This window comes from Geotrypetes seraphini, chromosome 5 (genome assembly GCF_902459505.1).
Source record: "Geotrypetes seraphini chromosome 5, aGeoSer1.1, whole genome shotgun sequence".
Taxonomy (NCBI): Eukaryota; Metazoa; Chordata; class Amphibia; order Gymnophiona; family Dermophiidae; genus Geotrypetes; species Geotrypetes seraphini.
The window spans coordinates 156,089,545-156,108,759 of NC_047088.1; the positions used below are offsets into that span (position 1 = coordinate 156,089,545).

Consider the following 19,215-nt stretch of genomic DNA (forward strand, 5'->3'; position numbering starts at 1 on the left):
AACGGGATGGAAACTGGACCTATTCCCATTCCACATGTACATCGAGATGCCAGAAGAAGTGCTGGATTGGCTAATTAAGATGATTAATTCTACACTAAGGCAAACGCGGTTCTCAGAGGAATTTGGGAACGTCTACTTAACACCTATCACAAGCTGCAAGTATACCATTCATGACGAAGCTTATGGTCTTTTAGCTGGGAGACGACTACAAACTATCACCCTCCCAACATGGATTTAAAACCTACATAGTACAGAAACATACTTGATACATCTGACATCCAGGATTAGATCAATATTAAGCACAGATGAACAAATGCTGCTACTACAGTACAATTCGATGTCTCTGCAGCTTTTGATATGGTTAATCACACGCTGCTGAATAAACTATCTGAAATAGGAATTTCAGGACTGGTTTCAAGACTTCCTGACGAAAAGATGCTACAAAGATTAAAAGACGGATCTTTCTCTGATTACTGGTCTTCACTATGTGGTGTACCACAAGGATCTCCTATCTCACAAAATTATGACTACTATATGATCCAGAGAATTGACTAAAGTACAAGAATGGTCGGTAAGATACCATCTCAAACTAAATACTGAAAATAAAAACTCTTTTGGTTTAGGTGACCTAATTTATTTGTATGTTTTGGATGTTATATGATAATTGTTTGTATTTTGTTTAGATTTAAGCGGGTTAGAAATATTTTAAATAAATACCATTGATCTGACAGATGGCACTAGCTTGAACACTGAGAGAACTTCAAAAGTACTGGGAGTTACTAGATGGATTTACTAAGTTTTGAAGTTAATAAGTTTAGTCCGAAAATCCTTTCTTACATTATAAAAGCTAAAAAAGGTCAGATCCTACTTCCAGCAATACTACAGGATACTAGTACAGTCGACTATATTGTCTCTACTAGACCAGTGATTCCCAACCCTGTCCTGGAGGAACACCAGGCCAATCGGGTTTTCAGGCTAGCCCTAATGAATATGCATGAGAGAGATTTGCATATGATGGAAGTGATAGGCATGCAAATTTGCTTCATGCATATTCATTAGGGCTAGCCTGAAAACCCGATTGGCCTGGTGTTCCTCCAGGACAGGGTTGGGAACCACTGTACTAGACTACTGAAATGCCCTACTCTCAGTAATCTGTATGAAACTAATGGAACAAACTCTAACTGATATAAAACACTGCAGCAAAACTTCAAATCAAAATTTGACTATGTCACGTCACATCACTACTCATGGAACTACACTGGCTACTGGTAGAAAAGCGAATGGAATGCAAACTATGCTGTTGAGCATTCAAAACGCTTTATGGTGATGTCCCTAATAGCTTCCCCAGATTTACTGAACTATTAGGTAGATCCATTAATCATCATAACTCTTAACTTCTTGATCTCATCATTCCCAACTCTGAAAGATATAACATAAAGGACAAATTAAAGCAAATTATTTAACTACCAAATAGCAAACGTGTGGAACTCTTTTTCCATCTAAATTCATACAACCACTGTGTATGTGCACTGTGCAAAAATCTAAAAACATGGCTTTGCAAGAAGTCCTTGCCAGGGACTTAAGACTTGGGACCAGATTTTCAAAACTCACAGGTAAAATCAGACAGGTTGCTGTAGTGGCCATAAATCTAATGATTCAGAAAAGACGAGCGATTCTCAAAGAACCTTGCATGCAAATGAGGTTTGCCAAAATTTCAGGAGATCAGTCACTGGTGATAGCGATTGGCACATGTGCAGAATAGTCCATGGAAAGAGCCGTAAATGTGCGCATGTGCTGGGAAAAGCTATACCATAGGCATGCATTTCATAGGTATGCCTTATTGTAACGCAATATTGGCATGCAGAGGGGAAGGGAGGGTCAATTGGCTTTCAAGTGTAGGCATGAGATGTGCCTTTAATACATGCGCTCGAGACGCACCTCTAATTCACATCAGGAATCTGGTACACCTAAAAATATTTGCCTAGCTTCTAGTGCTTCAGCCCCCTCCTTCACCCACTCCCATATGTTCCTATTTTCTGGATCCTACCACACAGGCTGACTTGCAGAGATGAATAGAGTGGCACTGTAAATAGAGGATTTTGACCTCCAGATGTTTCATACCTTTTCTTTTGCTAATGGCAGCATTGTGCATTTCAACTAACTTTATGGTGAAGACTAAAACTCAAAACCTCTTGAACCTTTATATAGGACGGATGTTAGAATATTGCAGAGTGGTTTATTTAGAATTTCTGCTGAAAATTGTACGTACAGGTTCACGTACTGTTTCACACTTGATTCTGAATTAGAACACAATATACGCAGTTGGAGCAAATCAGACACAGAACTTAATTTATAACAGTGGTCTCAAACTCAAACCCTTTGCAGGGCCACATTTTGGATTTGTAAGTACTTGGAGGGCCTCAGAAAAAATAGTTAATGTCTTATTAAAGAAATGACAATTTTGCATGAGGTAAAACTCTTTATAGTTTATAAATCTTTCCTTTTGGCTAAGTCTTAATAATAATATTGTAATTTATAGCTAAAGAGACATATGGTCAAGAAATTGTTTTATTTTACTTTTGTGATTATGATAAATATACCGAGGGCCTCAAACTAGTACCTGACGGGCCGCGAGTTTGAGACCACTGATTTATAACCTTTTGTATTGCATAATAAAACTGGCTTAAATTAAACAAGGGTAAGAACTTGTAACTTTAATATTTATTATACTTAAGGTACACAGATTTTTTTTCTCTGTACTGTGTATATACTGTATAATACAGTAGGTGCATTCAAATGTCTTGGCCCTTTCTCACAGGCATCTGGGGTAATGGGCTAATTCTTACATAAATTTTTCCATGGTTTAAGGGTAATCTTTGTAGAGCTCAAGCCACTGAGAAAATTTCAGGTTTTCGCAGTGCTTAGCAATTTGTAACAATTGGCATTAAGAGCCTAAAATATACCCCCCTAATTTAAACCTGTATTTAAGGCTGCTTTTTTTTATTCTACATGATTTATAGAAGCAGTAGTATTCCCTTATTGAACTTGACCCCCCATCTGTAGAGATTAGAAGATGCTTGTTAATTCTACATTTAAGCAGTATTAATTACACTGTGAACTGAAAAAAAACACACCAAAATGTTTTTTGTTGTATCTTCCACAGAACTCTGCTGACATTAAATGTATTAAAGTGGAGGGGGGGGGGGGGGTCCCATTCCTATATAGTTGTGAATGAAAGCTTATAGTGCCAAATGAAGGCCTGGGTCAGAAAAACGTGAAATAACTGAAAAAGGTCATTTTTAATTGCATGATAGAACTAGGGCAGCTGTTTATCATGGCCAACCCATACATTTCTGATGATTTTTTTTCTGTGCTTTCCTGTTTATTTACTAAATAGTTGAGAATTTCTGAAACCATAGCTGCTTATTGAAGGTTGTCTGAGCCTTGTGGGTTACCTTAACTGTGACAACAGGTGCTTATAAAGTGCTTGTCAGGGCAACAAGATGAATGGGTGATTAAAATACAATGAAATACCTGGCCTAGATTTTGCACTATGAGAATGTTTGTCTGTAAATTTTCTTCACAGGGTATCTTTTATGAATAATCAAAAGCAGCAGAAGCCAACGCTATCCGGCCAGCGTTTTAAGACTAGGAAAAGAGGTAAATATGTTAATGGAACTGTTACTTTCATCCAGATTTAGATGTATACCATATATTGAGACCCTCATTTCCTCCCAAAAAGGAGGACAAATGTATGACTTGAATATAAGTTGGGCAGCTTAATATTCAAGTGCCCTACCCTGCCAGGCTGCACCCAGCCCCCTTCCTGACAGGCTCTGCACTCAGCCACCCTATTTCCTTCCCTCACTTCCCTGTCAGGCACTGCACCCTGTCCGCCTTCCCAGCCCTGTCCTTATACATCCTCTGCCGATCCCTGGTAGTCAAGAGGTGCAGTGGGCAGGAACGAGCTTTCTGCGCTCCTGCTCCTCTTCTAACCCAGTTGGTGGTAGCTGTTGTAAGATCCAGTTTTTTCAGCTGCTGAGTGGCTTCTTGACTGGCTCCCGCAAATTCTTGCAAGAATTTGCGGGAGCCAGTCAAGAAGCTGCTCAGTGCCGAATAGGAGCGCCAAAGCGTGCTTCTGCTCAGCAGCAGAAGAAACCGGATCTCGCAGCAGGCACCATCGACCGGGTTAGTAGCAGGGCAAAAGTATGTAAAGCTTGCTCCTGCCCGCTGCACCTCCGACGTCAGAGGGAAGGCTTCCAGCTCAGCTGCGGGACTTGCATAGGAGCCGCTGCCCCCACCTTTGTGCAGAGAAACAACTGCAACTGGAAGGAGATGGGAGCCGGCCAGAAGAAAATAAACACCCGCTGGAGGGTGTCACGTACTTGAGTCACAGAATGGAGGGAGAGAGAGAGGTACGTTGGGACTTGGGAGGAAGGGAGAGGGACACATTGGGACACCAAAGGTAGAACAGGACCTCCATTCGTAAACGAGCCCAATGTAAGTCTGATGTTCGTAAAATGGGGATTGCCTATACAACAATACTGTAGAACCTTAGAAATCATTGACAAGCATAATAATCAAAATATCAAACATAAATGCAAATATTGCATGTCATACTGTTAAGCATTCCTAAGTTTCAGGTGAATTTGTATATTTATGACAGTGGCACTGCAAAACCAAAAGGCATGTATCTTATAAAGTTAAATTCTCTTTCAAAACAGTGTTGCTTTTAGGAAGATATAGGCAGAAACTTTTTTTATAATTGACCATGAAAATTGACGAATTTCAGCCTCTGCCAAAGATGGCAAATTTGAAGGAATGTTATGTTCCAGCTATTCATACAGAATTGCTGCAAATTTGAGAATGTAGTGCCCAATGCAAGGATTTAAAAAAAATCTGAAGTCTGTATTCTTGCTCTGGAGCTAAAGCAGCTGATAAACTGGTTAAAATCTGTTGCGACAAATAGTCCCACATACACACCAGAACCCCCCCCCATCCCCTAGGCACCAAAGAAAGCAGAGGCACAGCGTAGAGCTAGTAGCTGACTGAGGAGAATAAGAAGGAAGCCAAGGCACCCCCTCGCAAGCCCTCAGGATGACACCAAGTCTCGCAATCTCTCCCACAATCTGATGTAATGCTGCTGTTGAGTTTGTACTCTGTTGGGTTGTGACTTCACTGTAAATAAAAATATGTTTAAAAAAAAAAGAAATCTGTTGCAACAAACTGCGACAAAGTTTTTGGACAGTTCAGCGCAATTTTTTTTTTTTTTTTCTAGTTTCAGCGATGCTAGTATGAGCATCGTGGTTTTTGCTCAAAGTGTGCCTTATATTGATTTCTGTCTTATTTTGTGGGGTGGATGTGAAGTTTCTGGAATCCAATGGATTACAACATTTCTTCTGTAAAGACTTCAAGAAGGGATTCATCCAAAGCAGTTTACAATTTATTGAATAGTAATCAGGTACTCTTAAATATTTTCCCTATCTGTCCTAGAAGGCTCACAATCTAACTGTGGTACCTGGGGCAATGGAGTGTTAAGTGTCTTGCTCCGAGTCACAAGGAACAGGCTGGGATCAAACTCACAATTTGTTCTAAGCGCTGTACATTTGTAATAAACCTGTTTCTATATAAATACATTTTTCCAAGCCACACCTTTATCCCAGGACAAGCAGGCAGCATATTCTCACATGTGGGTGACGTCATCCACGGAGCCCCGACGCGGACAGCTTTTCAAGCAAACTTGATTGAAGATTTCAAGTTTGCTAGTGCTGCACCACGCATGTGTGTGCCTTCCTGATCCACTAGAGGGCGCATACCCTCCTCATGGTCCTCAGTTCTTAGTTTTCCGCTGAGCCAGAAAGCCCTGTCTCTCTTCTCTGCGTTCTTCTAAGTGCCTTTCTGGCACCGCGGCTTCTTTATTTTGTTAGGGAGTCGCTGTTCGTTTGTTAATTGATCGTGTATTTTCTTTGTTTCAAAAAAAAAAAAAAAGGACTTTTTATTGTGTTTCTGCTGGTTCCATCGGCAGGCCCTTCTTGGGCCTCAGCCATGCTGCTAGGCCTCATTTTGCTGCAGCTGTATTTTCTTCTTCCCTGGCCTCTCTCTGGGCTCACCTCGTGTGAGCAGAATGGCCGGGACCCTTTTTCCTTCATTGGAATCGGACTGAGTAGCTTCGATCCCCGGTAAGTTTTTCTTTCTTTCTTTCTTCTAGGTGCGTTACCTTGGTAACGCCACCGGCTGAGTCTCAGGCATTCCAGGCATCGAGTGCAATCGTGCCCGCCTCTACGAAACCTTCGATGCGTGCCTCCTTTCATGGGAATACTCATCTTGAGGTTGCCCTTTATGGAGCGTACTGCTGCACCTTTATTACCAGTTTCATTGGTACGGTGCCGACTTCTGAACCTCGACGGACTTCGGTGTGCCTCGACGTCGACTGAGGCTTCGTGCCTCGACGTCGGCTGAGGCTTCGTGCCTCGACGTCGGCTGAGGCTTCGTGCCTCGACGTCTCCTGGGGCTTCGTGCCTCGACGTCCCTGAGGTTTTGTGCCTTGACGTCAGCTGGGGCTTGGTGCCTCGACGTCGGCTGGGGCTTGGTGCCTCGACGTCGGCTGGGGCTTGGTGCCTCGACGTTCTGCCTCGACGTCGACTGGGGCTTGGTGTCTCGATATCGACGGATGTTTTGTACCTTCGACGTCGGCTGAGCCGTGTGCTCCGCGTCGCCTGATGCTTGTGCTTCGACGTCGACTGAGGCTGGGGGCCTCATCGTCGGCTGGAGCTCTGTGCCTCGTCGTCGACCGAGGCTTCGTGCCTCGCCGTTGACTGGAGCTTTGTGACTTGACGTCGCTTGGGGCTTTGTACCCTTTGGTTGACTGTGGCCTTGTGCCTCGAAGTTGACTGTGGCTTGGTGCCGCAACGTCGCTAGGGGCTTTATACCTCGGCATCGGCTGAGGCTTTGGGCCTCGGCGTCGACTGCGGGTTTGCGCCCCGGTCTCGACGGGGGCTTCGTGCCTCGACTTCGTCTGTGGCTCTGTACCTCGGCGTCTCCGGCTCCTATTCGAGAGGGTTCCCCGTTTTCTCTTCGGTTCATTCCGGGCAGCCGTGACGGATTCTTGTAGTGCGGAGTTTGGTTTCCTGGAGGAGACTCTCTCCCTGCTCCGGCTCTATTGCTCCCGCCATGCGTCATCTCGCTTGGCGCAGAGTGTGGCTGAGGATCCGAACCTCCAGGATCGTCTCGCCACTTTTCCTTGCGTGAGTACTGCGTTTCTTGAGGCCTCTCTTGTGGAGGCCACTAACCGCCTTTCAGAACGCGACCGGTCCTTCGCCTATCGGGACGCCTTCAGCTGAATCCCTTCTGCCGTGGTGGTTTGAACTCCTTCTCCGGAGGAGCCCTCCGGATACCTTTCTTGTGTTATCTCGGCCTCCTTCGCAGCAGCCGCAATAGCTGCAGCAGCGCCGGGTTATGGTCCAGCCGCCGGCTTCGGCGACTCCTGGCCGTCTTTTTGACTATTCTCGCATAGCCTCCGGGCTGCTCTCTTTCTGGGGATTCCTCCCCTCCCTTCGGGAGGGGTGTCACCATGTCTAAGCACTGGGAGTATAGCCTCGCCTCTGTCGGTTGGGCGTCCCCATCCTCCCATCTACGTCTGGTCCTGGCCCTTCATGACCTGCACTAGTTTCTAGTCTGGGAGCGGTTCAGACTCTGTCCGCCCCAGTCTCAGGAGTCCATCGGGGCGGACCTGGACCCAGTTTGTCTGCGCTCCTTCTTGTCTCGACCTCAGGGGGAGGGCCTTGTTTGTTTATACCGGACGATGGCCCCTCTGTCCTCGGTCCGCCTCCAGTCTTTTCTGCCTCTGCCTCGACAGGCCGCCTGTCTGCGCCTGAGTCAGCTGGTGTCTCCGCGGTTTTCGGCCTCGGCCGAGCTGATGCTGATGCTTTGGGATCATGGGTCTCCACGGTTCATGTCCCGATGTTCGCCTGGTTTCCTCTTCGTGTTCCCCACTGGACCTGAGCATCTCAGTGATGGCAGGATTGGGATCCCGCTTCCCAGCGCTTTTGTGGTGCGCTGGTTTCGTTGGTGGGCCACCTCTTCATATCCCCGCATCAGAAGGTTCTGCCGATGGACTCCTCGGCATCGGCTTAGGGGCGCAACACGACGGCCTTCGGACTCGGAGTCTTTGGTCGGGTGCGGACCGTCGCAGCCGCATCAATCTGCTGAAGCTCCGGGCCATTTACAATGCCGTGGTGGATTTTCGTTATTGGTTGCTGGATTGCGGGGTCCTGGTGTGCCCCGACATCCCGGTGGTGATGTATTCTGTGACCAAGCCAGGGTGTACAGGTTCCCTGTTACTTTGCAGGGAAGCCCTTCGTCATTGGAGGGGGAGTTACACCACTACTTCTTTCTTTGGGCGGTGTATTTCCGGGGCGAGCAGCATTGTCTGGTGGACACGTTGAGTCGCCCTTTTCGGCCGCATGAATGGTCGCTCCATTCTCAGACTTTGCGGCATGTGGTTGTTTGGTGGGGAACCCCACAGGTAGTTCTGTTCGCTTTGCCCCTCACTCACTGGTTGCCTCGATATTGCTCGAGGATGTTCTCCCGGGTTCGCATCGAGGTGGATGCTTTCCTTCTCGATTGGATGGGCAGGTTCCTCTATGTGTTCCCTCCCTTTACTCTGATTCTCAGGTCTTTGATACACCTCCTGTCGGTCTGCGCCACCATGATCTTGATGGCTCCTCTGTGGCCCTGGCAGCTGTGGTTCTCCCTGCTCCTCCAGCATGTCAGGGAGCCTCTGTTCCTACCTATGCTCCCTTCTCTGCTGTCTCAGTGTTGAGGTTTCTATTGCATTCCAATCTGCAGTCTCTACACTTATCAGCTTAGTTCCTCGCAACGTGCCTCCCTCCTTCTGTTTCTCTCAGGTCGGTGGGGATGTTTTCGAGGCCTCTCGGAAGATCTCCACTCGGCAATGCTATTCCCAGAAATGGTCCTGATTTGCTGCGTGGTGTGCTGAGCACCGCATGGATCCGCTCTCTGCCTCCTTGCCTTCAGTTCTGGTTTATCTGTTTCACTTGTCTCGGTCTGGTCTCAAATCGACATCTATTCGAGCCCACCTCTGTGCTTTTGCTGCCTTTCAACGGCCGCTTGATGGGACGCTGCTCTCCGTCCATCCGACGGTTTCCCGCTTTATGAGGGATCTCTTCAATGTACATCCTCCGCTCAAAGCCCCTCCGGTGGTTTGGGATCTTTGTGTGGTCCTGACTCAATTGGTGATACCTCTATTTGATTCCATTGATAAAGCTCTTTGAATTACTTCACCTGGCAGGTGGTATTCCTGGTTGCTCTCACGTCTGCTTGCAGAGTCAGTGAGCTGCAAGCTCTGGTTGCGGACCCGTCTTTTCCTGTATTTCTTCATGACATGGTGGTCCTGCGTACTCAACCCCAGTTCTTGCCCAAGGTGGTTTCGGACTTTCCTCTCAATCATTTCATTGTTCTTCTGGTTTCTTTTCCGAAGCCCCACTCGCCTCCTGGCGAGGTGGCGCTTTACACACTTGACTGTAAGAGGGCGTTGGCTTTTTATCTTCAACGCACTCAGTCTCCTCAGACGGTTCCTCAATTGTTTTTGTCCCTCGACCCTAATCGGCTAGGACGCCCAGTTTCCAAGTGCAACTTGTCCAACTGGTTGGCTGCTTGTATTTCCTTTTGCTACGCTCAGGCTGGTCTCGCGCTGCATGGTCGAGTCGCGGGACATAAGTCCGAGCGATGGCGGCTTCTGTAGCTTTCCTCAGGTCGACGCCTATCGAGGAGATTTGCAAGGCTGCCACTTGGTCTTCGGTTCATACTTTCACCTCCCACTACTGCCTGGATACTCTGTCCAGGAGCGACGGCCGGTTGGGCCAGTCGGTTTTGCGTAATCTGTTTTCTTGAATTGCCAACTTCCCTCCGTCCCTTTTTTGGTTAGCTTGGAGGTCACCCACATGTGAGAATATGCTGCCTGCTTGTCCTGGGATAAAGCACAGTTACTTACCGTAACAGGTGTTATCCAGGGACAGCAGGCAGATATTCTCACAACCCGCCCGCCTCCCCGAGGTTGGCTTCTTTGCTAGCTATCTGAACTGAGGACCATGAGGAGGGTATGCGCCCTCTAGTGGATCAGGAAGGCACACACATGCGTGGTGCAGCACTAGCAAACTTGAAATCTTCAATCAAGTTTGCTTGAAAAGCTGTCTGCGTCGGGGCTCCGTGGATGACGTCACCCACATGTGAGAATATATGCCTGCTGTCCCTGGATAACACCTGTTACGGTAAGTAACTGTGCTGTCTTGTCTTATTGTGCTACAACCCTACTGCCTCTGAGAAATGGACCCGGGACCAAGAAAGAAAAAGAACAAAAAATTAGACAAAAAAACCCATTTTGTTTTGGATTTTTTTTGCTTTATATTTTATTTCATTGAAATGAGAGGGGTTCATCACTGATAAAATCTGGATGAATTTTTCACTGTATAGACCACTGATGAATCTGTCCTAGTCTATTTAGTCTTGATTTTCTTAGGTTTATTCTTGTTCATGGTTTGTTTGTTTTTTATTTGCAGATGAAAAAGAGAGGTTTGACCCTTCTCAGTTTCAGGACTGTATTATTCAAGGCTTAAATGAGACTGGTAACGATTTGGAAGCAGTAGCTAAGTTTCTTGATGCTTCTGGAGCTAAACTTGACTATCGCCGTTATGCAGAGACCCTGTTTGATATCCTGGTGGCTGGTGGCATGCTGGGTGAGTGGCTTCAGGGTTTAATTCATGGATATGAAGGATTAATATATATATATATATTTTGTTGTAGTAAAATATTAAATTATGCATTAACCCCTGAATTCTATACATAGCAACTAAAAATGCAGATTTAGATGGCTACACAGCCAAATTGCAAGAAATTGTTTAACAAACCAGGTACCACAGAATGCTAATATTTTGCCACTAACAAGCAATTGTTGGTACTGATTGGCATTGATTAGAATTTATGCACACAACCATAAGTGTTGGAACGGGGAAGCCACAGGGACCATGGCCTCCCCAAAAATTGGCAATTTCAAGTATGGCTCGCCTGACTCTCCCATCTACAACCTCCTCGCCGTTATAATTTTAAAATCTTCGGGCTGCTGGCAACACAACGAAGCAACCTCCTGTGGTCAGCCTGCCCCTGAAAGTGTTCTTTTTGAAGCATTCTGCCTAATTGGGAAGAGGAAGTGCTATAGAAAGAACTTACGGGGCAGGCCAGCGGTGGGAGGCTCACTTTGTTGCCTGTTGGCTGCCCAAAGACTTTAAATTACAACAGTGGAGAGGTGGTAGGTGGGGGGAGTTGGGAACTGGGGAGAGGTAGTACCATAGGATCCAGCTGAGGGTGGTGGTGGCTGGGGTTGGGAATGAGTGAAGGACAGATGCTGCATGGGCTGCAGGTGGTTGGGAAAGCAAGAAGGACAGATATTGCACAGACTGGATGGGGTTTGGGAAGGCAGGGAAGAACAGATGCTGCATGGGCTGGGGGTTGGAAAGGACAGATGCTGCACAGGCTGGGAGTTAGGAAGGGAGGGACAGAGATGTATGGGTGGGGTGGTGGGAAGGTTGGGAAAGAGAGATGCTACCAGTGGGTGAAGGAAGAGAAAAAAAATTGTTGGACATAATTGTTTGGAGTGGGAGGGAAAGAGGGTTGGTTTACATGGGGAAAGGAAGAAAGAGGGAGAATTGTTGGACATAATGTTGGTGGAGAGGAGGGATGGAGAAATGTTACACCGGAAGGGAGGAGAGATGATTCAAAGAAGGGAGAGATGTCAGATTCCGAAGAAAGGTGATTGAAGGAGGGAAGAGAGATGTCAGAGCACTAGAATGGGAAGTAGGGAAGAGAGGGGAGAGATATATGCCAGACTGCATGGAGGAGGAGGGAAGGAGAGAGAGATGAGAAGAAATGCTTCTTATGGATAGATGAGTATAGGGAAGAAAAAAGAGGGAGGAGATGGTACACATAGATGGGAAGGAAGGCATGGAAAACTAGATAGATTTTAAGAAAGCAGAAAATGGAAGAAAGTTGAATGTTGAATGGAGGGCAGAAAGTGAAGAAGGAAAAAACAAAACAGGAAATGGATAAGAAAGCCCTGGATACAAAGTTAAGAACAAAGACAGAAGAAAGTGCAGCTAGAGACTGGGAAAAGATGATTAGAAAAATAAAATCACCAGACAACAAAGATAGGAGAAATGATTTTATTTTCAATTTAGTGATCAAAATGTCTGTATTGAGAATTTACACTTGTTGTCTATATTTTGCACTGTTCAGGAAGAAATGGGGTTGTACTGCATGCAGAGAGTTTCATCTTGGGGTTTTCTCTGTATATATTAGTACTTTTAGTTTGTGGTCCTGTATTTGCATAGGGGTTATCTGTGTACTGCATGTGTGACCAAGGCCAGGTGTTCTGGTAGGAATGAATGTAGAGGAGCATACAGTGTGCTTTGTGTAGTTTAATTTTGTGCTTAACCATTATGTAGTGTTAAGATTATATTGCGCGTATATATGAAAAATGAATGGGAAAAAATGGTATTACAATTAGTACTATTATGGGGGTAGGTTCTGAAGCAAAACTTTTTGGCCCCCCCCAAACAAAAAAGCATTCCGCTGCCTATGCATGCAACTCTCTAAGCCAGTGTATTGCAAACTGTGTGCCGCGGCACACCAGTGTGCCTCCTAAGATTTCAGGTGTGCCGTGACACACTGGCAAGGAGGAGAGTCGTCCATGCTGGCCGACTACCTACAGGACATGCCTCTCGTGGTGAGATGCAGGTCCTGTAGGAAATCAGCTGGTGCAGCATCTCTCCTCTCCCCGCACCTCCCGGATCCCTCCACCGAAGCGTGTTGCGGCCAGATGAGCCTCCAATCACTTCTGGGTGCCTTCCGGCCAGGGCATTGGATTTAGTGTGCTGCTGACCAGAAAGTTTGCGAGACAATGCTTTAAGCATATAGTGGTGCAGGTAAATTCTAATGGGTGACTCTCAAAAGGGGTGTGGCCATTCCTAAAAATTACATGCAGCATTCTACATAGATGGGCATATTCTAGGTTCAAACACTTTAGATCAGGTTTTAGTTGGTATAAATAGTTGCACATAAATTTTAGTCACAGGGCTGGCCATGATGTCTACTCTATAACCATGTTTGACTTTAAGCACAGTTTATAGAATAGTGCTAAGCCTACTCAATGCTGATATTTTTTCCTTATAGAATTTTTTCCATATAGAATTTAGTCCTAAACGTGTGCCTTTTTAAATAAATATTTCAACAAAGTAATTTCAATACAAAGTAATTTCTGACTATCCAAACTTCTGCAGCCCCAGGAGGGACTCTGGCAGATGACGTGATGCGCACTGATGTCTGCGTCTTTGCAGCACAGGAAGACTTAGAGACCATGCAAGCATTTGCTCAGGTAACGGTTGCATATGACTGTCTTGGAGATTTAACTGTTGGAGTAATTTATTTCTTGGGAGATTCTCTGTGTGTGGTTGATATACATATATTGCTGAATATGAAGCTAATGTGTAACTTAATTTAGAATCAGGGTTTGCAACTATTCATTGTTCGCTGACTAATGCCTGGGTGCCACAGTCCCAGTTATCCCCAGTTGCAGCCACAAGTGTACAATCCATCACCAGCAGAGACACATGTTGCTTACTAAGTTCAGCTTAGGTGAATGATGCTTTTGTTGCCTGGGAGGAGAGGCTGACATAAGTGATGGCAGTTGCTCATTAACTTCTTGTTTCTAAATTCTTTTTTTAGGCCAATAAGTTATCTTCATTCTGTGTACAGCTAGGCAAAATTCCAACTTGTGAGAAGCCATGCCTCTTCAACTGAGGAAATAATAGGTTTGCTTTAGTTTGGATTCTGTTAAAACAGACTGCCTTTTCTTGTCTTCTCCATCTTGGAGATCCTTACTCTTTCAACCCAGTGATCTGAAGCAACAGGCCTTATCTCTCTCAGGAGATCACTACTTCAAAAATCGTTCAAGTGGTGGCTAACACCTCCCAACCTCTCCAAGGGACTTTTGTTCAGAGTGCCACCACATCAAAAGATTCTAACAATTGATGCTTCCATGATTGGATGGGGAGCCCAGCTGAATGGTCTCTATACGCAAGGAACCTGGAATTCTCAGGAAAAAACTTTCCACATCAATCTGCTTGAACTCCAAGCGATCCACAATCGCATTCCAGGATAGTCTCCTCGATCAAGTAGTGCTCATCCACGTAGACAATCAAGTAGCTATGTACTATGTGAACAAACGGGGAGGAACAAGATCTTGCCGCCTATGCCAGAAAGCAATACAGATTTGATCTTGGGCAATTCCTTGCAACATTTTCTTGACAGGAAAGCAAAATGTATAGGCAGACAAACTGAGCAGAATCCTTCAGCCTCTTGAATGGACACTTTAACCCAAGGTTCTTCATCAAATCTTCATGGATTGGGGGACCCCAGAGATGGATCTGTTTGCTTCCCCCCACTATCACAAACTTTCACTCTTCTGTTCCAGACTGTAGACTTCCAATTATCTGGAGTTGGATGCCTTTCTTCTTAACTAGAGGAACAAGTTTTTGTACGTATTCCCGACAATTCCTCTGACCAGGAAGACTTTGCCCAAACTTAAACAAGATGAGACCACCATGATTCTAAGAGCTCCACTGTGGCCTTGTTAACCTTGGTTCCCTCTCCTCCTACAACTTGGCAAAAGAGAACCCATCACACTGCAGATCTTTCCAACCTTGCTAATACAGAACAAGGGATCTATGTTAACACTCACAGCGTTGTATCTCTCCCAACAATTAGATACCTCGAAACTTTCTGCAGTAGTGTCAGCCATTATTGCAGCTTCTAGAAGACCATCCACCAACACTGTTAATATTTCTAGTGGACTTGCTTCACAGTCTGGTGTGATCATCACTCATTGGATCTGGTAACATGCCTGCTACCATCGGTGCTTGAATATCTCCTGCACTTTTCCAAATCTATTCTTAAGATTACTTCACCTCGGTGTTATCAGTGCTTTCTATTCAACTATAGACAAAAAGCCTTTGCTCATCTTTTGGTTTCTAGAGTCATGAAGAGAAGCTAAAAGCAGTATTCTCCCCAGAAATTTTTTCCAGCCGGGTGGCATGAAAAAGTAGCCGGGTGGGGCGGGATGGAGAAATTTGGTGGTGGGGAAAATTAACCCCCTCTTTTACTAAGGTGTGCTAGCATTTTTAGTGTGTGCAAACCCCTGCGCTACGTGGGAAAGCTAGAGCCAACTCAATGCTGGCATTAGCATCTAGCGCGCATAGCAATTCCTCTGCGCACTAAGCGCACACTAAAACCACTATCGTAACTTAATAAAAGGAGCCCTAAATGTATACTATTTTTATTAGTTAATTATTATTATTATTTTCCATTGCTCAATATGACTTCCTTTTTTAAGGTTTGACACTTGTGCCAGAATATTTTTACTAAATTTAAGAAGTATTTGCCCTCTTTCAAATGGTATAGAGGTTTAAAAAAGGGAAAGGCATTAATGAAGTCATTAGGTTCAATCTAGCCATTTATTTCTGCATGAATTTAAACAACTAAAAGAAAAGATAAATATAGCTCATCCAGTCATACAAGAAATGGCTCTACATCAGGGGTGCCCACACTTTTTGGGCTTGCGAGCTACTTTTAAAATGACCAAGTCAAAATGATCTACCAACAATAAAATTTTTTAAAAAACACATAGCACAATGTACGCAGAGCAAATGTTAATTATCATTTATATTCCGCGGGTTTTCAAAGAGGTCAAGGCAGACGATTCTATGCAATGTCACCTCAGGAACAACTATACAAAAATAGACATATATACACCCTCCCTTTTTACTAAATCGCAATACTGATTTTTAGAGCAGGGAGATGCACTGAATGCCCTGCGCTACTCTCGATGCGCATAGGCTCCCTGCGCTAAAAACCGCTATTACAGTTTAGTAAAAGGGGGCCATAGTGCAAAATATAGACAGCAGATATAAATTCTTAAAACAGACACATTTTGATCACTAAACTGAAAATAAAATCATTTTTCCTACCTTTTTGCCGTGATTTCATGAGTCTTTGTTTGCACTTCCTTCTTCTGACTATAAATCCAATATTTTTTTCTTTCTGCCCCTCCCCTTTTCTTTCTGTCTCTCTTTCTTTCTCTCTCCCCCTGCCCCCCCCCCAAGCCATCGCGCCAATTTTTCCACTTCCCCGATTCTTTCCCTACCCCCTAAGCCACCATGCCGATTTCTCCCTGCTTCCACGAGCCAGACCAGGAATGTACAAGCGCTGGACTCACAAGACTTCACCTCCGATGTCAATTCTTATGTCGGAGAGGAAGTTCCAGGCCAGCCAGGCAGCGATTGGCTGGCCCAGATCTTCCTCTCTAACGTCAGATTTGACGTCGGAGGTAAAGTCTTTTGAGTCCAGTGCTTGTACGCGCCTGGCCTGGCTCAGGGAGGCAGGAAGAAAAGGATTGCTAAGGCAACGCGATCGACTCGTATTGCCTTTGCGATCTACTGGTCGATCGCGCTCGACCATTTGGGCACCCCTGCTGTTATGGTATCCTGTCCTGACCTGAGGAAAGGGGTTTAGTCCCCCCAAAAACTGCCTTATTTCCATTTCCTATTTATAAACTTTAATCAACAGATACAATACTACTTGATTCTACGTAAAGCAACAAAAAAAATTTTCTACCTTTTGTCGTTTCTGCTTTAATCATCTTGTCTTCACTCTTCTTTCTAGCCAGCATCTGTCCGCTCTGCCTTACATGCAGCATCAGCCCCTTCCAACCACTGTCCGCCCTCTCCCTGTTCCATATGGCATCTTCTCTTTTTTTATGCTCCTTCAATAAACTCTCTATCCTGTGCCCTTTCTCTTCTCCTTTGTACATGATTGATTTCAGCTCTGCCACCTCTCCATTTTTCTCTATCAACACCCCGTCCCCTATGCTCTGGCAACTCTCTCTTCTCCTTTCTTTCCTTCACACCCCACAGTCTGGTATTTTCCCTTCCCTGATTCTCTGGCATCTCACTTCTTTCCTTTTCTTCCATCTCTCCCTCCCCCTCCATGCTCTGACATCTTCTCCTTCCTTTCCCCTTGGTCTGGCATACTTTCCTCCTTCCCTCCAATCCCTGGCATCTCGTTTCATTCCCTCCCTCATCTTCTTTCTCCCTCCAGTTGGGTGCAGCAAGTATCTCCCCCTCTGCTCCCTTTCCTCCTTCTGTCACCCAAGGCCTGGCGTCATGAACTTCTTCAGGCAGCAACATTCACAATTCGCTGCTGTTGCCAGCTTCGGGCCTTCTTCTCTGTCAGGTCCTGCCTTCATAGAAACAGAAGTAGGCAGGATCTGGCAGAGAGGAAGGCTTGAAGCTGGCAACAGCAGTGAATTGTAAATGCTGTTGCAAGCCGAAGAAGTTCATGACGCCAGGCCGAGCACCCGGGGCAGACTGCTACTCTCTCTCCCCCCCCCCCAAGACCCTCCTATCTCTTGCTCCCTCCCATCATGAGACTCTAAACAGCACTGCTCTACTCTAAGCAGGCTGCTTCAGGGCTTTCTCCTGCCGTGATTCCCTCGGGCACGTCACTGATGAGGGAAGGAGGGAGAGATAGCAGGGTCAGATTGGGTTTGGGGGGGCGCCCGGGATGATGATGAGGCTGCTGCTGCTGCCAGCGAATCCAGCAAGGGTGAGTCCCCCCCAAAGCACAGCACTGGCGGGCCCCCCCGACCATTTCAGGCCCTAAGCCTGTGCCTACTGGGCCTATCCTTTAATCCGGCCCTGCTTCCCCCCCCCCATATGCCCTGACATCTCTCTCTTCCACTCCATGGTATGATATCTCCTTTCTCTCCCTCCCATGGTCTTTGCATCCCTTTCCTCCTTTTCCTGATCTTCCTTCTCCCTCCTTCCCTCTCTCTCCCCAATTGGGTGCAGCAGCATTTCTCTTCACCTCCCCCCCATTGGGTGCAGCAGTATCAGCATTTCTCTTTCCTCCCTCCCAATTTGGTACAGCAGAAGCAGCATTTCTCTTCACCCTCCCCCCCTAATTGGGTGCAGCAGCATGACTCTTCCCCCTCCCCCTATTGGATACTGCAGCATCAGCATTTCTCTTAACCCCCCCCCCCCCAATTGGGTATAGCAGAAGCACCAGCATTTCTCTTCCCCCTCCCCCTCTAATTGGGTACAGCAGCATTACTCCTCCCATTCACCACCCCCTCCCGTCTCACATACTCGGCAGATTCACTACAGACAAAGGCAAGTTGCAAGTTTCCCTTCGTCGCTGACCTATCTTCCAAAGGTCAGTGACAGAGGGAAGCTTACAACTTGCTGCTCTTGCTTACTTCGGGCCTTTCTCGTTGCCGGGTCCTGCGCGGAAACAGAAAGTAGTCAGGACCCGGCAGCGAGAAAGGCCCGAAGTAAGCAAGAGCAAGTAAGCTTCCCACCATGGCTGACCTATCTCCCGCATGCTCCGGTGCTCTAATGGTCCGTGCCGGCTTCTCTTCCCTCCCCCCCCCCGACATAACTTCCGGTTTCGGAGGGAAGCCGGGTTCGAGTCGCTTGCTGGGTTTTGTTTTGTTTAAAGTCCGGCGGGAGTCTTTCGGGGGCTCTTCAGGCTGCACGTTAAGCAGTGGTGGCAGCAGGATTCGGCAGATGACAGCTGGGCGGTAATCTAAATTTGCTGGACGGAGCGCCCGGATGAAAAGCACTGGGGAGAACACTGTAAAAGGATTAGTGGCAATGATTAGGGCTGTAAAACAGACGTGGATGTTATTTAAAAATACCATCATGGAAGCCCAGACCAGATGTATTCCACGTATTAACAAAGATGGAAAGAAGAGAAAATGAGAGCTGGCATGGTTAAAAGTTGAAGTTAAAGTGACTAGAGCCAAAAAAAACATCCTTTAAGAATGGAAAAAGGATCCAAAAGAGGAAACAAGCGCTGGCAAATTAGATGCAAAGGATTGATAAATAAAGCTAAGAGAGAATATGAAGAAAAACTTGTCAAAGAGGCAAAAACTCATGGTAACAATTTTTATCCCAGGACAAGCAGGCAGGTATTCTCACTAAAGGGTGACGTGATCCAACGGATTCCCCATGAGGACGCTTCTTTGAAGAAAACTCGAAGTTTCGAGTCGCCCACACCGCGCATTCGCAAGTGCCTTCCTGCCTGATG

The 19,215-nt window shown here is 46.0% G+C and overlaps 1 protein-coding gene across 1 annotated transcript in view; it reads left to right on the forward strand.

Moving 5' to 3' along the window:
• BZW1 (basic leucine zipper and W2 domains 1) overlaps positions 1-19,215 on the forward strand; it is a 138,697-nt gene that overhangs the window by 38,816 nt on the left and 80,666 nt on the right. Inside the window, exons 2-4 of the mRNA XM_033945371.1 lie at positions 3,587-3,660; positions 10,578-10,754; positions 13,350-13,444. Of these exons, the coding sequence (XP_033801262.1) occupies positions 3,597-3,660; positions 10,578-10,754; positions 13,350-13,444 (336 nt within the window). The 5' untranslated portion in view covers positions 3,587-3,596. The remainder of the gene's footprint in view (positions 1-3,586; positions 3,661-10,577; positions 10,755-13,349; positions 13,445-19,215) is intronic.